The 24,771-nt window shown below is 36.1% G+C and overlaps 1 protein-coding gene and 1 non-coding gene across 3 annotated transcripts in view; both read left to right on the top strand.

The window, feature by feature from the left end:
- LOC131158093 (uncharacterized) overlaps positions 1 to 24,771 on the top strand; it is a 72,753-nt gene that overhangs the window by 16,324 nt on the left and 31,658 nt on the right. For both annotated transcript variants that reach the window (XM_058112690.1, XM_058112691.1), the window contains 6 exons: positions 2,746 to 2,805; positions 3,258 to 3,359; positions 19,081 to 19,157; positions 19,438 to 19,561; positions 21,703 to 21,767; positions 22,244 to 22,313. In XM_058112690.1, the coding sequence (XP_057968673.1) occupies positions 2,746 to 2,805; positions 3,258 to 3,359; positions 19,081 to 19,157; positions 19,438 to 19,561; positions 21,703 to 21,767; positions 22,244 to 22,313 (498 nt within the window). The remainder of the gene's footprint in view (positions 1 to 2,745; positions 2,806 to 3,257; positions 3,360 to 19,080; positions 19,158 to 19,437; positions 19,562 to 21,702; positions 21,768 to 22,243; positions 22,314 to 24,771) is intronic.
- LOC131159084 (small nucleolar RNA snoR109) lies at positions 4,697 to 4,794 on the top strand. Its single transcript, XR_009137696.1, has one exon. It is a non-coding gene; the product is annotated as a small nucleolar RNA snoR109 (small nucleolar RNA).

The raw sequence follows: 24,771 nt of genomic DNA, 5'->3' as shown, positions 1-24,771 counted from the left end.
ACCTTCACAAAGCGAGGAGCCTTGTGGTTTGGTGTCATGAGTCAAGCTTATTCAGGGCATTATGGTTGACTGTGACCACTTGCCTTGTATACATGGGATGTGTAACCATCATCAAATAGTAGTATAGGTTTGAGTGTGTTTATGCCTTAGTGTAGAATGCGAGTACGACTCCTTGGTCAATTTGATGTTTCCTAGTGTCTGAACTAGAATGGCATATAAAGCTCTTTAGGAGAGGGTGAGTGTTCATGAATCAATGTAAAATTCACTTGGTTTTGTAAACATGTTTAGCCTACTTCCTTCCCTCGCTAAACACACCTTGCCTATGGAGATGTTGTTATTGAATTGCACTACTTCAATGTTTACCATGTGATTCTCATTTACTTACATTATTGCTTAGCTTTCACATACTTTGCTCGCTGAGAATGTGTTCTTGTTGTTAACTGTGGTAAACTTTGGTTGACTAGTTAAGCAAGAGTTCTTTGGATAGTGTCACATGGCCCCTTCACAAGGTGTGAAGTGTTTGGCCCATGCCACCTAGGGACACCTTTTTTTTTTTTTTTCTTGGTGAACAAGAATGAAGAATGCACTAAGAGATGGACCTTGTACAAATTTCCAAGCTTACCAATTAGATGAGAAATATTGAACTAATTTTCAAATGATTGCAAGTACATACCAAGGCCCTCATAGCCTTACCAAGTCCCTGCAAGAATGCTTTTGACTCTAGGTCAGATTTTTTCTGCAATTTTTTAGAATCCATCTAATTTCTCGCCGCAAACATTCAATTTTTAGCAGAAGTATTCCAAATATCTCGGCAAATTTGAAACTGACACTATTCGCGTTAGCAAACCTGGAACTGATGCTGGCAAGATCAATTTATTGTATATATTCTGAAAATGTTGCAGAAAATATCCACTTGCTCACAATTCGATTCAATTTCCTTTTAGCATTCTTCAATATCTCGCAGAAAAGTTGAATTGTTCCTTGATGCTTTCCAAAATCTCATGGTGTGAAGAAAAAATATTTCTCTCAAATTAAATTATCATGCTTCGGAGTCAAAAATCAAAGTTATCAATGTCTCTAATGCTGTCAAAAATTTCTTGATTGGGTTTTTGGATGTGAATATGGGGGTCAGATAGGTATGGGTCTGAGCTTAACTGGGTTTGGGTAACTATAAAAATTTAATTGAATTTTCAGGTGGACTGAATGTTGAAGGTACAGGGCTTTGATAATTGGGGCTGTGATGATGCTAGCTGACTCAATAATGGGGATGTGTGACAGTGATGGAGGGGCTGCAATGATTGGAAGGTTTCTTTTAAAGGCATCAATGATGGATTTGTTCTGGTGAGGAATGGTTCTGATGGCAAGGCTTTTGATGTGGGTTATAGCAAAGTACTGATGAAGAAGAATGAAATCACTATTTTTTCACAGTCTCTTCACTGGCCACAGCAATTTGTTTTTTCATTTTTTGTATTTTGTTTTTTGTTTTTATTTTTTCTATGCTTATGTTGCTGGTTTCTCTGTCACTGCAACAATCAATTTTGTTTTCTGATTCTGTGCATCTGATATGGTCTTTCTCGTTGCATCAACAGATCTTCTTTCTTGTTTCTTTGTTTTGTTGTTGTTGTTGTCTTTCTTTTTTTCCTTCTATGGAATGAACTTTGGTTTGTTGTCTGGATTTGGATATGGGGATTCTTTTTCTTTTGGGAGTGATGGCTGGGAATGGAAGGTAGCAATTGAGTAGCAAGAGTGAAGGTGATGGCTGCTGTACTGATGGTGGAGAATTGGGTTTGCTCTAGAACCAATTTGATATTCAACAGCGAGGGGGGAGAGAGAGAAAAGATAGAAAACTGAGAAAGAAAAAGAATGAAGCTGACCCGAGGAAGGGATAGAGGGAGAGTTGGATGTGGAGGGATAAGTGCTCATCAATTAATCATCAAATTCAGTAATTCTATACATCTGTAAGTCTATATCTATAGGCAACTAAAAAACCCTAGAAATAAGTAACCAAAAATTACAAAATAATCCTAAAGTAACTAAAAAAATTCACCATAACTCCTATATTAAAGAAAATTCTTAAAATATCCATGTTTCCCAAATTAAAGAAAAATCATAATTTCTAAATCTCCAAGTAGAATATGATTACATAAAATTATCCATAGGCATTCTCCAGTCAAATGGTGCGTGGGGGCTTTGATACATGAGATATAGAAGAGGCAACATAATGTGCTTTCTTCAATGATGAGGGAAATTCTCTGTATTTGTACATTAATATGAGACGATAAGAAATTAGAAGCATACAAGGACCATGTCAATAGCTGGGAGTTTAAGAGGCATGTCTTACTCAGGAAATCAAAGACCACCCAAAGACCACCCTAAATCGCTAAGTTTTAAAAAGATATTTTCTTCGTATGCATGTTACATAATTATTTCAAAATGAGTCTGCATTCATTACTGAATATGCTAAGTTGCATCAACATTTCTGTTTTCCCTTATAGGAATAATTGTTAATAATTTTGACAATTTGCAATTTGTTTTTGTATGCCAGTGTGTGTTTAGACAAATTCAATTGTATAGGGGTAATTAAGAAAATGAGGTGGATTTGATGTGCTTTTTGGATGTCATATCTTTTCCGAAATTGGTTGCGTAGTTTGTTTTGGGTACTGCAGTTAGGTAATCGTTCTTGTTCCTTTTTGTTTTTGATCCAATAGTTTTATGTATATATTGAAACTAGGCCTTGTATTTCAGATCCTGGGGCTTTTGGAAATGGTGTTGGATGCATACTGTCACTCTGTCATCCCAAATCTGGTAATATTAACTAACACCCGTTATATTTTCCCTTTGTTTTGTTATTATTTTGTTTTTTTTGGAGGGTGTTTATCCTCCCCTTCTCTCTATATTGTAATTATTTCTACCAAAAAGTTATATTATTTTATTTATGCCTACATGCTCTTATTATATTTCCATTTTTATCTCCTTAAAATTTTCATAAATCTGTAATTATCTTGCAGCACCTTTCTTGTCGGTGTTTACCTGTCTGGGAAAATAGCTAAACATTCTCTTCTTGGTGGTTACTATACTGAAAAATCATATACTTTGGGCTTAATTTCTCAGTTCATATTTTGGCACAACAATAATCCAGTCGTATATGTTCTTTAGATTTGTATATATGAAGAATTTAAAGCCTGGTGTTTTGGATTTGAGACCTGAGAAACACATAAGTTTATCAGTTTTTAATTTTTTTTTTGATTATTTGGCAGGAAACACATCATGCTATCTCTTCATAAATGAGGTTCTTCAAGAACTTCACTGGTTTAAGCAATCTTATCAATCTAGGTTTATGGGAGATTATGTTTGTGAAGGTAAGCTTTATATTAAATAACCGTCACCTTTGCTTATTTATGTCTTCAATATTGACATGTATGTGCTTGGCAGGAGATCTTTTTCATCTATGATGCGTTGTGTGCAACACTATGTAGACACCCCAATTTTAACCTGACCTTTTTGAGGAAATCCTGCGTAATAAGAAGTCAACTTTGTATCCCGAGAATTGGAGGATCCTTTTTGAAAAATCCGATTGAGTCATGAGTTTTTAAAATGAGTCCTGGTTATGTTTAAATTGAGTCCTATTTATTTTTAAATTGAGTCCCGGTTATCTTTAAATTGAGTCTCGATCATTTTAAAAATTGAGTCTCGGCTATTTTAAAAATTGAGTTCTGGTCATTTTAAAAATTAAGTCCTGGCGATTTTAAAAAAATTGAGTCCCGACTATTAAAAAAATTGAGTCTTGGTCATTTTAAAAATTGAGTCCTGGTTATTTTAAAAATTGAGTTTCGGTCATTTTAAAAATTGACTTCTGGTCATTTTAAAAATTGAGTCCCGGTCGTTTAAAAAATTGAATCCTGAAATTGAGTTCTTTAATTTCTCAGGTCTCGGTTATTTTAAAAAAATTAAATTGAGTCTCTTTTATTTAAAAGTTGAGTTTGGGTCCTTCGTTTCCGGAATTTAAGTCTGTCTTTACTGGGCCTTTCTTTTAAAATTGGGTAAATTAATGATGGGCTTGCATGGGCCATGTAGCCCATGCAAATTAAAAGAGGGGGGGGGGGGGGGGCACGACATTTTTTTTAGGGTTTTTAGGGCAACTTTTAGGAGCACACAGCAGCTATCAAGCTGCTGTGCACGCACAGAAAAGGGGCCGGCTGGAAGCCTCTCACGCACTCACTGCTCTCCCTCTCCCTCTCCCTCTCACACACACACTTACTGCTCTCTCTCTCTCTCCCACACGACCTGCACTTTCTTCCCCTTACCCAGCACAGCCGCCGGCAGCCATACCCCAGTTCACTCACTCACAGCCGCGGGCAAACAAAAACACACACATGTAGAGGGAGACACAGCCGTAGCCTTCCTCCCATCTCCCTCACTCCCTCTCTCCATCTCACATCCTCCCTCACATAGCCCCCCTGCTTGCAGCCCCAACCACAGCAGCAGCTCAGGTCCTTGCTTGCAGTCACGGCACACACAGCCTTCTCTCAGATTCCCCACAGCCCAACACACACACGGTCTGTGTCTCCTCACACCAACCTCCAGCCAAGATATATACTTTTTCCGTTTGATTTTTTTCTGGTTTTTCTACTTTCCTTTTTCAGCTACATGTACCAAGAGAAGGGCGATTGATGCCCTGGATCCTGACTTGCCAAAGCAGGTGTAGCTAAATAAATGTCGAGAAGTTAACTGGCCGATTGTCATGAGATCTTGCAATCTCCGTCGGCAAATCTGCCTCCCGAGCTTCTCACACTTTTATTTACCATTCTTTCCGATCTATCATTTTTATTTCTTTTGCTTATATTTGTGCTTATGGATAGTCCGGTGCCGATTAGACGTTCTGCCGTCGGCGCCTGACATAATCATAAGCTATATTAACAGTGGCCACCTTCCCTGCGACTCCAGCAGTAGGCACAGCTGTGAGCACTCTCACGGCACACACACACACACACACACACACACAGCACACACAGAGGCACACACACTCACACATTCATGCATCCCTTTTATTGTTTTTTTATTATTATGTATCTTTAATTTTTATTTATATTTGTTTGATTTTCTGTTTTTGTGTTTGTGTGCGTATATTTAATCTAGTGTATTTTTTTGGGGTTGCTCTCACTTTTATTTTGTGTTTTATGTTTATGCTAATATGACTTTTTTATTATGTATGGTGGGGTTTTTATTATTATGTGATATTTTAGTATTTTATTTCATTAGGATCTCCATTATCATGATTATATTGTTCTTGTTGTGGTATATTTATTATTAGGTTCATATTATGTTTATTACTATGTTCATTTTTATTATCGTGTTTAGTTTATTATTAGGGTTATGTATTGTGTAGTTTAGCATTTTAGTTTGTATATGATGTTATTATGTTAGTATAGTATTTTAGCTTATTATTATATGATTATTATCTTTATTATCATGTATAGTGTTTATAATATTCCGTTTAGTTTATTGTTAGGGTTATTTTTATTTATCATGTTTTGGTTTATTAGTTATCATTATGTTTATTATTAGGTTTATATTTATTAATATGTTCATATTAGATATGTAGTATCCTAATATCATGGTATGTTTATCATCCTAGTTTATAATGTATATTTAGTATTTTCGTATTATGGTATGTTTGAGTATTTTAGTTTATAATGTGTATTTAGTATTTTAGTATTATGGTATGTTTATTATTATAGTTTATAATATATATTTAGTATTATAGTATTATGGTATGTTTGGTGTTTTTAGTTCATATTATGTATTTATATCTAGTATTTTAAATTGTTCTATTTTTAGTATTATATATACGTATTAGCCTATTATTATTTTTATCTTTGTTATTATGTCTGTATCATTATGTTTATTTTTATTATCTTGAAAAGTGTCGGAAGTTTATTTTGAAAAATGTTAAAAAACTCTATAAAGATTTTGAAAAATACGGGAACGTTTTAAAAAAAAATTTACTTTAATAATTTTCTTGATTTTTGTGTGGGCGTGTCCTTGTGATCATAAAAAGGGCGATGGGTCTTTTAGGTCTCTCCTGTCGTAGCTCCGAGGGGGGTTTTCCTAACGAGATCCCCATTTTTTGAGGGTCTTATTAGGCATTCCTAAACCACACCCTGTGTATATTATTTTGTCATGTATCGTATATATTTGTTGCTATGTTTATTTAAGGAGTAAAATAAAATACTATTAGAATTCAATTTAAGGATAATTCTTAGTTAATTAGGTACAGTTCATAGAACGGGTGTGTGGTGGGGGGGGCTAGTACCTTCCCCTCGCATAACTAAACTCCCGATCCCGATCCTGGTATACGCAGACCGATACTACTCTTAATTGAGAAGTAATCAGGTGTTCTAACCACACCCAAAAAGGTTAGTGGCGACTCCAACTTCCAATCTTTCTTGAAAATCAAACTCATCATTTTTATTCACCTCCTCGTGGCACCCTCGCTCCCTAGACGTCGCGTTAGCTTGGCGACTCCGCTGGGGAAATTAGAGAGTCGAGCCAGTTATTAATTAGGAATTATCCCAAATTCAAATGTAATAGGCCTTTAATTACTCATTCTTATGTTGTCAATATTGTAAACTTGTGAATATCTGGTTGAATGCTTCTTTGTATATGTTTGAAATATATTGTGAATAGTATAGTGTATGTTTGAATGGTGACTTGCATGTCAATTTTGTGATTATACTTGACTATATCTGAATATTGTATGTGGGGATAATGGGAATAGGCCAAGCTTATGAATTCACACACGTTTTTCACGAGTCTTCCACCTGGGTTTCACCTATTAGGATTAGAAAGGAGTGTAATACCGTTTGTTCCCACGTGGCAAAGCTTGTGGGAACCCGCGAACCACTCCACTCAGTTTAAGCTTTGTCCAAACCCTCCGGGTGAAGACAGGAGTCATGCTGGGAACCTATTGTCAATAAGAGATTAGAGCTTAACCACACATACTTGACCGTAGGGTTTCCTTTCCTAAGATAAAGCTTTGAAGAACCTTGTAGAATAAAATCCACCTTGGTTTGGGACAGAAGCCTCATCCTTCTCTTTGTGATTTGATCCTTGTACATGCTTCCTTGAAATATACGAGGATATGTCTGACATGTTGCATTCACGTAGGCATACACAGTACTTTACCAAGATTCCCGAAGAAAGATCTGATTCATTAATGGAGAATATGGTAGTCCACCAGGAAAAGGAATCGACGGTACAGTTATACTCCGACAACCAACAAAACAGATGGGGTGACAACCTAAGCAAGGGATCTGTGGTTGAACTACTAGCACGAGTCAGCATAAACACTCGATCAAATTCTCGGGATGAGTTGAAAGCCATTTGGAAGGGATGGTCACCCAAACGCTGCCTGAGATTCTCCCAGTTGTGCGAGTATATCGGTTTCTTACTACCTGTGTCTGTAAACATCCACGCGGCAGAATTTTGGAACCCTCCATATTGTTGCTTTACCATGGACGGGGTTGACATGCCTTTAACTATTGAAGAATATACCTCACTATTGCATTTAGTAAAGCAGCAAACACCCTACAAGACATATGTGCATGATTCTAGGGCATCCTTCGTGAAGGAACTATATGAGGCTACCGGGGTCAAGACGAAATGCCAGAGCCATGAGTGAGCAGTTGGAAAATCGGGTCATGGGCCTAGAGTAAGGCCAGGAAGACTAGGGCCAAATGCGCCCCTATTCATCCCCACAATGCCAGCACAGCAGTTTCCGACTGTAGGGACGCCCCCGGTAGTATTTTCAGATTTGGGGTTAAATAGATCAGAAACAGAACGACGATGTGATGTGATAGAAGAGCGCCTTCGGGCAATGGAGGGGACCAGCCAATTTGGGTCCACTGATGTCATCGACCTTTGCTTAGTCCCAAGGGTAACTTTACCCCCTAAGTTTAAGGTTCCAGACTTCAAGAAATTTGATGGGACCCGATGCCCATTAACCCATCTCTCCTTATACTACCATAAAATGGCAGCTTACTCTGAGGATGATAAACTCTTGATGCAGTGTTTCCAAGATAGTTTGACCTGTGCGGCTGTCCGATGGTACATCCAGCGTTGGCCCTATCTTGGAAACAATGCATCAGGAGTTTATTGTCATCAAAGTAAGCTACCATTTTCTGGCAGTATAAGCGGAGATGGGTTAATGGGTACCGGGTCCCATCAAATTTCTCGAAGTCTGGAACCTTAAACTTAGGGGGTAAAGTTACCCTTGGGACTAAGCAAAGGTCGATGGCATCAATGGACCCATATTGGCCGGTCTCCTCCTTTGCTCGAAGGCGCTCTTCTATCACATCGCATCATCGTTCTGTTTATGATCTTTTTAACCCCAAATATGAAAATACTACCGGGGGCGTCCCCACAGCTGGGAACCCCTGTGCTGGCATTGTGGGGATGTATGGGGGCGCATTCAGCCCTGGTCCTTCTGTGGTGCAAGGTGATGGTACTGAAGTCTAACTGTGGACCGAGGTGAATCCCGGAGCATTGGTGGGATCTGAATCTGTCTTTGAGTTTGGTACTTGTACTGCATTCCCCTTGTTTATTAACATATCTAGTAGTTTGCTCATCCGGGCTTACATATCTTTAACGTTATGATTGATCTCTTCCTAGCCTTGCTTTAGGCTCATGAACCCGGTTTTCCAACTGCTCACTAATGGCTCTGGCATTTCGTCTGGCATTGTAAGGATGAGTGGAGGCCTCAATGTTGAAGTCTGATCTTTCTTTTTACCATTGCAGAGAAAATCTTCCTCTTAGAACATGGATGCATGAATATGTCATGTATGAATGTTTTATGCATGAATGTAATGTACTTAATGCAAGGATACACAAAAAGCATGGACATGTATGCAATCTAAGTTACTTTTGCCAAGATTCATGAAAAAGATCATTATCATTTTGTTGGAAGAAATCTTGCTCTTATTAAACCACATCCCTCATACAATGTCCTGATGATAAATGCCCCTATCATTTTATTCCTTGAAGTACATTGTGGATAATCCGAGTCAATTTCGGGTCAAGCTCTCCCAGGTTTGTTCTTGGCTCCGCATGCCACGTGTCTTATGCCCTCTTGAGCTGTTTCGGTCTTTGACTCACCATGTTGGCTGCCTGACGTTCTAAAGGTCGAAACTTGGATTTCCAGTATCAGGCCTTCTTTACATATGGCGCGACTTTCCGGTATCTATCGAGCACTCAGTTACATTCGTCTCTCCATTCTTGCCACTGATCTTCCAATTCATCAATATATTGGGATTTCCGTCTGATTTCAGCTGAATCTTTTAATATCTCAAATTTTAATTTGAAATTTGCTTGAAGCGGGCACCTTTTCCTTCTTAGAGCCACTATTTCTTTCTCTGATTGTATGCACTGAGCCTTTTCTTGTTTGATTTTCCTATGATAAGAGATAATTAATTTTTCCTCTTTTTGCTTTATTTGTTGGCTTTTTATCACAGCTTCCATGGCTCTTTCTTCTGCTAGGCGTAGTTCCTCTTACAATTTTATTTGTTGATCTTCTGTCGGTGATCAGCCTGATACGTAGGAACTTTTAGCATTCCTTTAGCCTGAGGATTCACTCTGTTGGCCAGCCAAACTTCATAGTTTCTTTGAGTCCCCATGTCCTGATTGCCTTAGTCTATCAAGTATATGTGTCACCATGCTATCATAAATTCCTTAACTTGCTTTTGGATCCCATTTGGTTCATATGCGAATTAAGAGTCTACCAAACCATGTGTCATGGGCACGAATTGAGATGCCCTATTTGTCTTCTAAACATTAGGGGTGCATAAGCTATCCCTCCCTATGTGCCTAACAATGGCACCCATGGGAAATTTCCACACCTATATATCATGCTGGAGTGGCCCATCCATGGTGCTTGCCATATGAGTCCCCTATTGACCAAGTCGCGTAGTTTTGCATTCCATTTGGACTTGTTAGACCGCTTTTCCCACTAGGTTTCTTCAAATTCAGCCAAAGGGATTCGGAGCGCCGAGAAGATATTACGAAAAACCCCCTTGGCTACATGGCAAATGACTCACGATCTAAACATAAAGCAACGGTACACAACACCTTAATCGTTCTTGCTTCTTGATCCTACAGTTATTGAGGGACCAAAATGTCTCTATTAGAATACCAGGTACTGGGTTAACTCTGTTTTGTATCTGTGCCACAAAGGAAACGGTGGCTTGGTCGATAGTTCCTAACTCCTTTGGAAATATGACTAGGTCATAAATAGCAAGGGCCAGTATATGTAAATGGGCCTCTTCCCTTTCCTTTTTTTCCATCAGCTGTTTCAAACATTTCTAGGTGATTTTTTTGCTTTCTGTCTCGTCCTCCGATGTTGTTTTCTGAATCTTAACCCTGGTAGCCTCATATAGTTCCTTCACGAAGGATGCCCTAGAATCATGCACATATGTTTTGTAGGGTGTTTGCTGCTTTACTAAATGTAGTAGTGAGGTATATTCTTCAATAGTTGGAGGCATGTCAACCCCGTCCTTGGTAAAGCAACAATATGGGGGGTTTCAGAATTCCACCAGTGCTTTTATTGTGTGGATGTTTATTGACACATGCAGTAAGAAACCGATATGCTAGTACAACTGGGAGAATCCCAGGAGGTGTTTGGGTGACCATCCTTTCCAAATGGCTTGCAACTCATCCCAGGAATTTGATCGAGTGTTTATGCTGACTAGTGCTGGTAGTTCAATCACAGATTCCCTGCTCAGGTTGTCATCTGATCTGTTCTGTTGGTTGTTGGAGTATAACTGTACCCTCCGATTCCTTTTCCTGGTGGACTACCGTATTCTCCATTAATGAATCAGATCTTTCTTCGGGAATCTTGGTAAAGTACTGTGTATGCCTACGTGAATGCAACATGTCAAACATATGCTCGTATATTTCAAGGAAGCATGTACAAGGATTAACTCACAAAGAGAAGGATGAGGCTTCTGTCCCAAACCAAGGTGGATTTTATTCTACAAGGTTCTTCAAAGCTTTATCCTAGGAAAGGAAACTCTACGGTCAAGTATGTGTGGTTAAGCTCTAATCTCTTATTGACAACAGGTTCCCAGCATGACTCATGTCTTCACCCGGAGGGTTTGGACAAAGCTTAAATTGAGCGGAGTGGTTCACGGGTTCCCACAAGCTTTGCCACGTGGGGACAAACGGTATTACACTCCTTTCTAATCTTAATAGGTGAAACCCGGGTGGAAGGCTCATCAAAAATGTGTGAATTCATAAGCTTGGCCTATTCCCATTATCCCCACATACAATATTCAGATATGGTCAAGTATAATCACAAAATTGACATTCAGGTCACTATTCAAACATACACTATACCATTCACAATATATTTCAAACATATACAAAGAAGCATTCAACCAAATATTCACAAGTATACAATATTGACAACATAAGAATGAGTAATTAAAGACCTATTACATTTGAATTTGGGATAATTCCTAATTAATTACTGACTCGACTCTCTAATTTCCCTAGCGGAGTCGCCAAACTGTCGCGACGTCTCGGGAGCGAGGGTGCCTTGGAGAGGTGAATAAAAATGATGAGTTTGATTTTCGGGAAAGATTGGAAGTTGGAGTCGCCACTAACCTTTTTGGGTGTGGTTAGAACACCTGATTACTTCTCAATTAAGAGTAGTGTCGGTCTGCGTATGTTAGGATCGAGATTGGGAGTTCCGTTATGTGAGGGGAAGGTACTAGCACCCCCCACGCACCCGTTCTATGAACGGTACCTAATTAACTAATAATTATCCTTAAATTGAATTCTAATAGTTTTTTATTTTACTCCTTAAATAAACTAGATATAGTAACAAATATATGCGATACATGACAAAATAATATATACTGGGTGTGGTTTAGGAATGCCTAATAAGACCCCAAAAAATGGGGATCTCTTTAGGAAAACCCCCCTCAGAGCTACGACAGGTGAGGCCCATTGCCCTTTTTATGATCACAAGGACACGCCCACACAAAAATCAAGAAAATTATTAAAGTAATTTTTTTTTTAAAACATTCCTGGATTTTTCAAAATCTTTATAAAGTTTTTCAAGCCATTTTAACATTTTTCAAAATAAACTTTTGGCACTTTTCAAGATAATAAAAATAAACATAATGATATAGACATAATAATAAAGATAAAAATAATAATAAGCTAATATGTATATATAATACTAAAAATAACACTAATTTATAATACTAGATATAAATACATAATATGAACTAAAAACACCAAACATATCATAATACTATAATACTAAATATATATTTTAAACTATAATAATAAACATACTAAAATACTAAATACACATTATAAACTAAAATACTCAAACATACCATAATACTAAAATACTAAATATACATTATAAACTAGGATGATAAACATACCATGATATTAGGATACTACATATCTAATATGAACATATTAATAAATATAAACCTAATAATAAACATAATGATAACTAATAAACCAAAACATGATAAATAAAAATAACCCTAACAATAAACTAAATGGGATAATATAATACATGATAATAAAGATAATAATCATATAATAATAAGCTAAAATACTATACTAACATAATAACACCATATACAAACTAAAATGCTAAACTACCACAATACATAACCCTAATAATAAACTAAACACGATAATAAAAATGAACATAGTAATAAACATAATATGAACCTAATAATAAATATACCACAACAAGAACAATATAATCATAATAATGGAGATCCTAATGAAGTAAAATACTAAAATATCACATAATAGTAAAAACCCCACCATACATAATAAAAAAGTCATATTAGCATAAACATAAAACACAAAATAAAAGTGAGAGCAACCCCAAAATAATACACTGGATTAAATATATGCACACAAACACAAAAGTAGAAAATCAAACAAATATAAATAAAAATTAAAGATACATAATAATAAAAAAACAATAAAAGGGATGCATGAATGTGTGAGTGTGTGTGCCGTGAGAGTGCTCATGGCTGTGCCTGCTGCTGGAGTTGCAGGGAAGGTGGCCACTGTACATAGATGACATGATAGCCAAATCAAGGGATGGAGAAGAACATATCATAGTGTTGCGGAAGCTAATCGAGAGATTAAGGAAGTACAAGTTGATATTGAACCCTGCAAAATACACATTTGGGGCCAAATTGGGTAAATTGTTTGGATTCATAGTCAGTTAGAAAGAGCATAGAGGTGCACCAAGCCAAGGTTGCAACCATAGAACAAATGGAGCTTCCTGCTACCCAAAAGCAGATGTCTTGGGGTAAGTTGAACTACATTGCATGAATCTTCTCCTAGTTATTGGCACTCGTGAGCTGATATTTAGATTACTGAAAAAGAACAACCCAGGGAAATGAAACAAGGAGTGCCAAGAGGCTTTTGACAAGATCAAGTTGTACTTAAGGAAGCCTCCAATATTAAGATTACTTGTCCTGTGGAGGCCCCTATATATCTAATAGTGTTGGAGGAATCCATGGGATATGTATTATGCGAATATGATGAATCAAGAAGGAAAGAAATGATAATCTATTACCTTAGGAAGAAATTCAACTGAGTAGAGTCCTACTATCCTTTGGTAGAAAAGACTTGCTGTGCCGTTGCTTGGGTTGTGCATCACCTAACACAGTATATTTTATATCACACCGTGTGGTTAATATCATGAATGGATCCACTTAAATGCATCTTCTAAAGACCCGCACTATCTAGTCGAATCGTCCATTGGAGCATGTTACTATTCGAATATGACATAGAGTACAAGGCAACTAAGGTAGTGAAAGGACAAGCTATTGTGGATTATTTGGCTGATCATTCTCTTGAAACCCATGGGTTGGCAAATTTGGAATTTCTTGACGAGGACGTGTTGGTAGTGGGCAAAGAATCTTGTAATTGGAGGATGTACTTTGATGGGGCTGCCAACAATCATGGTTGTGACATAGGAACAGTGTTGGTTTCACCTCAAGAAGAGCAAATTCCCATGGCCATTAAGCTGAATATCCTATGCACAAGAAATATTGTAGAGTATAAGGCATGCATAGCAGGGGTACAAGCAACGCAAGAAAGGGGGATTCAAAATTTGGCAGCCTTTGGGGATTTTGTTCTTATTTTCTACCAAGCCATTGGGGAATGGAAGATGAAATAAAAAATTGATACCTTGTCAATCGTATATTGAATAATTTATACAAAAATTTGAGTTGATAACCTTCAAACATTTACCTCACACCAATAATTGGTTTGCAGACAGACTAATGACCTTGGCCTCTTTGATTAGAAAACTGGGGAAGAAAAGATTTAGCCTTTGCCTGTGGATGCTATAGAAAGCCCAACATGCATGTCCATTAAGGAAGAGATTGATGTGCAACCATGGTTCCATGATATTAAACAGTTTTTGGCAGAGCAAAAGTATCCTCCTCATGCCTAACAATGACAAAAGGACCATACAACGCCTTGTGGGTAGTTCTTGAGTAGAGATGTCTAGTATAAGAAGGGCTCAGATTTAAGTCTACTACGCTGTGTGGATGCAGCATAGGCCAAGAAACTCATGGAAGAGGTTCATGGAGTGACATGTTTGACACATCCTCATGGACACATGTTGGCAAGAAGAATACTTGAAGTGGGCTATTATTGGTTGACAATGGAAGCACTTTGTCTCAATCATATAACTCCTTGTCAATGTGATCAATTCTAGAGGATCTAGCTAAATATCTAGTAGGGGCAAGAGGAGCTTGCTCATAAGTAGCCTCAAACGGAGTCAACTTGATAAAGGAATGATAAGTGGTATTGTACCATCATTTGGAATCGATTGCACCCACATTGATGTTGTAGCCATTCTGGCCCTTCCTCTAGCGCCAAGTTAGTGTTGTAGCTCCTCTGGTGCTCAAAGCTAAATTAGGCAACCATGTTGCTCCTTTTTAAGAAGCCTCACCATGTGGTGGCTTGAAACTATGGTGACATTACCACAACGTTGCCTTTAAGAGTCACTTTTTGGTCATTCATGGCGAACTTCATGACCAGTTTAAAAAAATTCAAAGCTATATCTCCCAAAGTACTTGATAATTCAATACCTAAAGCCTTTTCATAGTCTTCTACTGAGAGCAAAAAGAAATCAACATACAACTCATGAATGTGCATAGCAAGTTTAACCTTCGGTCATTTGCTCTAACAATTCAAGGTCCTTCCATGTGCAACCTCACATAAAAAATTTTCATATTGCTCCACAAGATAAGCTAGTTGTTTAGCAATTTTAGTATCCATGAAATTATTTGTGCTACTCGTATTAACTAAAACAGTGATAGATTGGCATTTTACGAAGCCATTTTTCATGATTAGAGGATTAGCATGTAAAGCATGAACTGAAGAAGTGATAGATTCATCATTATCATTAGATTTTATACCTTCTTGACATGAATTAGCACCGCCACCCTCGACCTTTTCTAGCTCTTGCACTAGTTCAATCATCAAGAGCCATCTCTGTCTGCAACAGTGTCCCTATGCCACTTCTCATCACATTGCCAGCATAGATGCTTTGTTGTTCTCTCCTTAAGTTCCTGAGTCAATCATTTGGTAGGAGAATTGCAAGGTGCAGGTGGTGTGATAGTGCTGCTGACAATCTACTTGTGAATTGTCTTGCTGAACCAACATCATTCTTCTCCCAACTTCTCTTCCTCTAACCCAAGGTCTTAAATTTCAATTTTGACCAAAATTTTGAAGCTCCAAAAGTGTGGAAATTTCAATGGAAATTTTGATTTTGATGTCTATTTCGATTTCAATTTAAAAGAATGATGGAAATTAGTAGTAAAGCATGGAATTCTTTCATAAAATTATAGAAATGGTTAATAGACATAATGATGTAACTTTTAGGACTAATGTATACAAATGAACATCTTTGTTGTATATGAGGTGTAGTAGTTGTATAATTTGTGTATTATACATATTTGCAATATAATCTGTTTTAAACGTATTCGAAATATAATCTGTGTATTAAACATATTAAGTTAATATAAATGAAATTCATAAACAAATTAAATATTATTTATATATACAAATAAAGATATTTTAGGCATGAATGATTAAATAAAAAATGTTTTTGTAACTTTTCATGTAATTTTAAAAGCTCTTGTAATAATCTTTTGTTTCAATAAAAAAATAAGATAAATAAAGAGAGAAATATCACTTTGTGTCTAAATCTCACATTTGAATTCTTACGGAAATTTATTCTATAGTTAAAATTTCATTAGATTTCACTAAAATTTTGAGATTTCTATAAATTTTAGATGATTCATTGTAACTTCAATAGAAATTATGCAAAACGGAAATCGATTGCCATTTTGATTTTGAGGGTAACGGAGAGCAGAAATTTCGACAGATATTTTGACAATTTCATGGAAATTTAAGACAATGCTCTTACCTTGCAAAGGAAATTACAATGGTCATAGTTTTTGGCCAATGAACTTTGACCTTATGACAAACGTCAGACTTCAATAAAAGTATCAATAAGTTGGCTTTCATTCCAATCTTTAGTTCTGTTTGATGGCTGCTCAAATTGTGTCTAGTACTTCGAGACAATGATAGTTTGGCATATTTTGGAAAGTTCTCCATTAATATTCTTATAGCTAATGGGCCCAAATCAGACAAGTAATCTAGAAACAAATTATCCCATGAAGGCATTCCATAATGAGCTTCAAATTAGTCATTCCATTGAATTGTATCACCATCTAGACTAATAGCAACAATCTCAACTTTAGATGTTTCTAGAGTGTGGTGAAAGCGAAAGTATTTTTCAGTCCTAGAAACCTAACCAGCAGGGTCATAACTGTCCCACCAAGGAAATTCCACCTTCATACAACAAAGACCATGATCACGCTCTCCTTGGTAACCTTCTTTGCACACGTCTAGCTGCTCCTTATGACTGGCTGCTGTAGAGGCACCATCTTCCCTTTCTTTATAGGAATATGCACTGAGTAGTTTAGAAAGGGATGCTTGGATCTCTTCAAATTGAGGCTAAGTTCAGCCTTAGCCTAGCTTCCATTGAGACTTTGCCAAATTTTTTGAGCTCATTGTGTATGAGTGAAGATAAAAAATTCCAAGATCCTACTTTTGTTCGCGGGTTAACAACGTCCACAAAAACGCTAGCTCTGATATCAAATGATAAAACCTTGGGGTTTTATTGTAGGGAAATTGAGTAAATTGAAAGGATGGAAAATAAAAAGAGAAAATAGGGTTGATCACTTTGAGGGGATTTGCCTCCAAATTAGCCGAAGGCTCTGAATTATATTATTGCTTGAATGAGAAAAGCCCCATAGGTTTACATATACATAGGTTAGGGAATCCTACTCCTAGTAGGAGTATAAATCCCAATCTAAGTCCTTAATTGACTCCAATAACTACTCCTAAAATAACAAGGAAAATATGGAAAAGTCAGCACAACATCAAATAGAAATCCTAATTATCCTAACTTCTATAGAAATCTTAATTGGTTTGGAAATCCTAACATAAATAGAAATTCTAATTGATTTGGGAATCCTAACAACTTGATGCTGCTTAGTAACATCTGATGACTATAAACATTGTTTCTAAGTTTGTTAATGGGTTAATGAATGAGTTGAAGAGAGAGGTTTCCTTAGGGATTACAATAATTACATCTATGAACTATTAGATCCAACTGAATCTGATAAGGACTGCAAGGATGAGGATCCTAATGTCTGTCTTGATGTTATGAGATGTATAGTCACCACCCCAGCAGACTCTGAGTTTGGAAGTGCGCCAGTATCTTCTGTACTCATGTAAAGTGTGGAGATAAAGTTTGCAAGATTGTTGTTGATGGGGGTAGCTAATTGAATGTAATGTCAAAGCCGTCCTTAAAGAGATTGAATCTCAAGCCCCAGCCTCACCCTTATTTGTATAGAGCTGCTCGGGTAAATGTGACTTCCGTGCCACTTTCTGAGTGTTGTAGGTTACTCTCTATATAGGTGCATGCTTTGCCAAAAATTATGTGGTGTCTTGCCCATGGAAGTAGCTAGTATATTACTCAGTCATCCCTGGATCTATAATCTTAATGCCCATAACTTTGGGCAGGAGAACACTTAAATGTTCAAACAATGCAATGGACAATAACCTTGTACCTACTAAGCCATTTGACAAAACTGCTGACTCCAAGGGTACCTCCACAATGTTTGGCACAAAAGGTGCCACATTTTGACTCATTAAAGGAGGAAAAGAATCAGGATTGGTGTTTGCCCTAGCCCCCAAAGGATACTTTAAGTTTGACTCTAATGAGGTTCAAACTTTTGAGATTACTGAACTGTTGAGTGAATTTTAGGACTTCATCCCTAATGAAATGTCCAATGAGTTGCCTCATCTGCTAGAAATTCAACATGCCATTGACTTTATTCTTGGGTCCCATCACAAAGGATCCTTAAGGCAATTTGGTAACAATCCTCAATCTAGTCTTGCAAACCACCGACTTGACTGTCAATTTGTCAAGAACAATCTTCAATTTGTCCTTTATTTTAGAGTATCTCATGAAAATTAAACAGACCCTCATAAACAACTTATAAATGACTGCACTTTTGGTTGATTCTGATGTTGGCAGCACTGGAAGATCCTTCAAAATGTGTAGCAAACTCAATCAGTTAGACGTATGAAGATGCACTCTTGTTTCTCTCTACAAAGTGAAATTTTTTTCGAGAAATCATTGGCTGTGCATTTTTGAAAGAGTAACTAACTGAACTGATTGAACTTATGTTGCTAGAATGATTTTCTTAAATAATATTTGATATTTGAATTATTACTTTACAAAAGTTTAATATAGTTCTTAAATATAAGGAGTAAATTATAATGTAAATAGATCACATCTTGGTTGTCTATTAAATTTCCATTCTTGCCCAGTGTTATTAGTTATTAATATTCATGGTGGTGACTTATTTTTCAAATTTTATTTTGTTGATAACTTTCCATTAATTATCCAGATAACAAATTTTTTGTTCTCTCCTTCAGATGGGTGCTTGTATACTGCAACTCCAGTTGATCCTGTTTTCATCCTGTTGCCCATTTTTGAGGAGGCTCGAATGAAGGTAGAATCACCATTACTGGTCTTTTGTCACTGTCACTTGGATGGAAAATGCAAATACTGTCTGCTATTGATTTATCAAACAATAAAAAGGTTGAACATAACTTCCATCTTTGGAGCATCTGCCATTTTATATAACTCCCTGTGGAAAAGTATATATACACTGGGTTACTAGTTGGAATTGGTCCACATATGTAGTCGTATAATGAGTTTCTTCACTATCTTGATCTTTTGCATTCGATTATATACTCTGTTTCTTACTTATTCTGATAAATTTAATGCAGAAAGCAGGAGATCCAGGAAAGTTCAGGCAATTGGATGAGATAGTCTTTGTTACTGGCTACCCTGGATATCGGCATTTATTGTCCATTGCAGAAACATCAATGCAATTAGTCTGTGAAATCAAAGGTAATTTAGTGTGCATATTGTGTTGATAAGCAAGCTAACGTGTCTTTTTGAACTCATGTCTTGATTGGATGCCTATTATTTGTTCAAAAAATGAGACTGCTGATGTCTTGGCAGAGCATATCTGGAAAAAAATCTCTGTTTTTTGACTAACTGTTTATTGTTTGGGCGGCGTGCATTTTGAGCTTAGGCTTTGTTGAGAAGAGAGAATGACAAGTGAAAGTTGGAAGGAATAACTGACTGGAGTTTTAGCCTGGAAATTATAATTATGTTATATATGTGCACGTGTGTGGCACAAGCCTTGACCCAAACACTCAAACCTGAAGGCCACAGGTTCAAGCCACAGAAAACAGCCTCTCCAAATGTAGATGTATTCATCATGCCCCCCCTAACAACCAATGTAATGTGGTGTGGGGGCCTTCCGCACTGGGTTTTTTATTTTATGTTTATATATGTATGTATCTAGGGAAATGCAAACCTACAACACTTTTTGGGTAGGTTATTTATCATAGCTAGCCCTACTTTTCTTTAATTTTGCAGTAATTCTGTATTTTTTTTCCAAATATGTGTTTGGAAAATCTGTGTTTTTGTGTTTGGATTTCATCTCCATTTCTCTCCCTGCTGCCATTGTAATATTTTTTGGATTAGTAGTCCATTACTTGGAAGGAGGCAAACTCATTAGAGCCACTTTAACAAAGCAGTGGGCTTTGTTATGGTCAATGGGATGCAAAAATAGGTATATGTGGTATTTATATCTATATTTTCTTGCACCCATATCGAAACAAAGCAGCAAATTAATACATTTGTAAAACAAAATAGTCCCATGTTGTGCTAGTTCAAATGCAGATTACTTAGAGAATTGTCCTTAGAGAAGTAGTTTCCATGAGGGCTCCATTGGTGTAATAAAACAAAATTTTAAAGGATCGGCATCACTGACACAGGTAATAACGTTCGATTCATTCGATTCAGAAGAACATCACAAAGTAAACTGTAAAATATAGGGTGGAGAATAGACTACACATACTTGATGCTCCTATACGTCGCTATACATAACACCAAATTGTGTACCAATACTCTCTCAATAGTATGAGTAAATCTATTTGTAGTCATTTCTTTTATTTCTGCCTCATCGATATGGCATTTCATCATGAACTTCCAGTTCACTACAGTTGTTTTATGAAAAAAAAAAGAAAAAGGATAGTTCAAGTAATGTGACTTTAGTCATGTCAGCCTATGTAAAGATATGGATCATTTAGCGCCGCCTTCAGAGTTGGTGCCCTGGTATATTGTATACACTGCAGAAAAGGGGCAGTTAAACAGTGGATGATAAAATTCCCAAGGATTGGGCTAAAAGTAATTTTCAAAAATAAGATGACAGTCAGACACTCATTCTCCAAATATCAATAGTTCAATTCTCCTGAATTGCAAATTTTATACTACAATCATCATGAATTAAGCAAATCCAAGTTTTCTTTGCATCAAGATTTTTTATTATCTTGATGAGTTCAACCTTAATTTCCAGCCTTTTAAACTTATCTGTGTGAATGGAGCAAAAACTGAAGAGTATGATGTGATGACCAGAACCTTCTGAAGGCAAAATCAACCTCTGAATAATGATGTTCGATTTGCAGAGCATTGGTCTGCTTTTTTTGATTCTAGGAAAAGTTGCTATTGTTAAGAGGTTATAAAAGCAATAAGATGGAGGAAAATTAGAATCACTGATAGAAACTGCCATACCTATGTAAGGGTATGACTGTATGGGCACAAAAGTTTGCAAATCTATAATGCAATTATGCTATCTGGTCTCTTGGTATGACATCTACTAGCAAATTTCTTGGTGTCTGATCCTTGGGAATCTTCTGCAGTCTGATGCTTGCCGTACTTACTGCTTGACAGTTATTCATCATGGTCTAGAATACTAAAATCATTGTTTATTCACTGGATCCTTCAATAGCAAATCTACATGCTCTCGACTACAAAAATTATTGATAATTTTAATTGTTATTAGTTCAAACAAAATTATTACTAAAATTTAGTTTTGGCTCAATAAACTTGTTAGTTGTAGTGGTGTCTCAAACTTGTTTGGACTAAAGAGCTATGGATTGTTTAAACTATATTTTTCTTCTCTCTGTTTATGTGTGCAGAGATTGGTTCTGTAAAGTTTTTTAGGCTTGATGACACAAAAGTGCTGGCTTGGTTGTACTGCAAGGTTTGTATTCATCTACTTTGACCTATTTCCAATGGTCTTAAACTTTGTCCAACTTCCCTTTGGGACATTTGGTCATTTTAGGAATAGGACTTCTAGGGAGCACTTAAGTAAAAATGTTGTACTACATTCAGAACCTTATAGCAGACAGCTTTGCAGTCTGCAGTTGTGTAATTCATGCATTGTAACCATAGTTGTAACACAGTGATACTCTTTCTAATTATAGTTGTACCTGTGAACAGATTTTCACTTCTCATCTAATCTTAAATATTGGAAACAATTTCATTTCTTTTTTCCGTCCTCATGCAAACTCATCCAGGCAGCATCAAGCTATTCAGTGCTGCTGTAATCAGTCTGCATCTTTTTTTTTTTTTCCTTTTTTTCTCTTTTCCTTCTCTTCCTAAAGAAAGTTATTCATGATAAATGTACTATAAATTTTAGTTCTAGATTTTTCATTTTGTTTTCCTCAATATGTGCAGGTTCAACAATTAAAACAGACTCTATCTGCACTAGACAAAAATTATGCTGCTCAAGATGAGAGAGACACATGTATGTTCTAACCTTTCTTGAATTTCCTATTCTTCGGCCCATGCGATTCTCCATGCATGTTGGTTGTTGATCTTCTTTCCTTTAATCTATACTAAATAGTAAAGCTTACATCTGTTAAGCACTTTGTCATTGTAAAACATTGTGTTAGACAAATTTATGCTTCGCTTTTTCCAACATATCCTAATTATGCACACGTGTGGGCTTGCATTGTGTTACAAGGCACACAACAGAGTTATCTTTTTTAAGTAACAGATAAAAAAACAGGTTATAGTGATTTGATTTAATAATGAGTTGAAAAACATTTCTGATGTAGTACATGGTCAATATTGCCTTGAGGTTTTTCAAAAAAAAAATCAGAAAGCTCCTGTAAATCTTAGGGATTGGCACAAAGCCTGAGTTACATTGTCATTCTTGAGCCATTAGTCAAAAAATAAAAACATCTCCATTAAATTATAGAGTGAGTTTGATGGGTGAAAGGCTTTGCACTTTCATTATCTTCAACATTGTTAGGATTGTGGTCTTAAATTTCATAATTTTTTATCAAAATTTGAACAAATTTCAGATTTTGGGAGGGTTTGAAATGAAGATTTCAATTTTTCAGGAATTTCAGTTAAAGAAATTTTGGATATACCTGCTGAAAATTTGAAAATTTAAAATAACAACGAAAAAGTGTAAAATTTGTTTTTATTTTTTATTTTTTCTAAATCATTTACAATCATCTTAATATTTTCCCATATGTTCATTCTAAATTTCCCTAATTTATAAGTTTCTGATGTTTCTTTAACTTGAAATTTCTATCACAACCAAAATTTCTCTTGGAATTTCTTTAAATTGAGACCCTTGAAATTTCTGTCAAAATCAGGTTAGGATAAATTGCAGATTTTGTAGTGGAGAAAAGAGCTTTTTGTAGAATCATTCAATCGTGATTTAGAACACGTTCTCAAACCCTTGTCATTCAAAGAGTATATAAAAGCAGTCTATAAAAGAATACTTACAGCTTTTAAAATTTCAAAATATTGCTCTACTTCTGATGAGAGTCGGTGTAATAAGGAGTTTTTCGATGTGGACAGTGAACTGTAATGTCTTCTGGAATCTGGACAAGATGAGGTTGTCATTGGTTGAACTTGGAGGCTTGGAAATTGGATTGGGTTGATGCAAGAGAGATGAAAAATGGAGGACAGAGAGAACTGGATAATTACTGCTTGATAATCTCTAATGGGAAGGGTTTAAAAATAGATTATTGAATAAACCGCCTTATATTCTTGATTTTTCCCTTTTTCTTTTCTAGCTTTCATGTCCTCGTTTATGTTCTACAATTTTTTCTCTTAATAAATTTCTGTTTCATTTTTTCTCTTTGTTTTTCAAAATGTGCCCTGCAAGGGCAGCCCTGTTGGTGAGTGGGTTTGCTCACCTTGTCATCAAACCAGGAGCAATCTTTGCATCTTCCTCTTTCCTCCCTCAATTTTCCTGCCCAAAAAAAGTTGTTTTCTTCAAGAATTAAATTTGCATATTAAAGTTCCTTTTTTATCTACAGGTATTCTATGTCGTAAATGTAATATCTTTGCTATTACAGAAAGGGAAGACCGTTTTTGTCTCTCCCTTATGCTATTCTCATAGCGTTTCTTTCTTTCCCTTCTAAATACTGTTAAAAATCTTTGTTGCTTTCAACAAAAAATGATAGGGACAAAGTATTAAGATGCAAATACTCAACTGTGAATTTTCATGGGTTAGAGTAAGACTGGGATTTTTCCGTTTCTCCATTAAAAATATAACCTTCCATGCAACGTATAATTGTGAGATTAGAATAAAATAACATTAGCATTGTTGCTTAGGTTGGGGTATATGCTTATGAAGATATGTTTGTATAAACAAATTTATAAAGTAATATGTGCTTAGGGTAGGGCTGGTAAGGCCTTACAAGGGTACTATTGCATACAAAAACTTAAAATGAAGGATATTTTCGTCAAAATTAATGTTTTATGCACTTTGACATATTCATATTTTAATGCATTGTGTACATGTGTGTATTGTTTAGACTTTAGAATACAAAGCATTATAATATAAAGCATTTTTATAATGTTCCCCTTGTGCCAGAAGTAACTTGAATTAGCAATTCCACATTAAATAACTTGTAGAATATTCATGTAATATAAAGAATATAACAAATAAGAAACATAACAATGAACAATTATTGAATATAATTGCATGGATGTGCACATTATATAACTGTATCTGTGTTCTCTGTGCAGCACAACCAAGAGGCTACTCCATATACAGCTCTGGTACATAGCCATACAAAAAGCCTTCTCAGCATCCAAATAAAACAATGGCTTATCAACATTTACACTTGAAAAAGTAAAAATTCGAACTGAGTTAGGACAAGCAACTAGAGAGAGAGTTTATCAAAGAACCGATTCACCTAAAAGCTTAAGCTTGTTAGATGAGGCTCGAAAATGGT

The sequence above is a fragment of the Malania oleifera genome, chromosome 6, assembly GCF_029873635.1.
Source record: "Malania oleifera isolate guangnan ecotype guangnan chromosome 6, ASM2987363v1, whole genome shotgun sequence".
Classification (NCBI taxonomy): domain Eukaryota; kingdom Viridiplantae; phylum Streptophyta; class Magnoliopsida; order Santalales; family Ximeniaceae; genus Malania; species Malania oleifera.
This window is presented reverse-complemented; position numbering and strand designations above follow the sequence as displayed.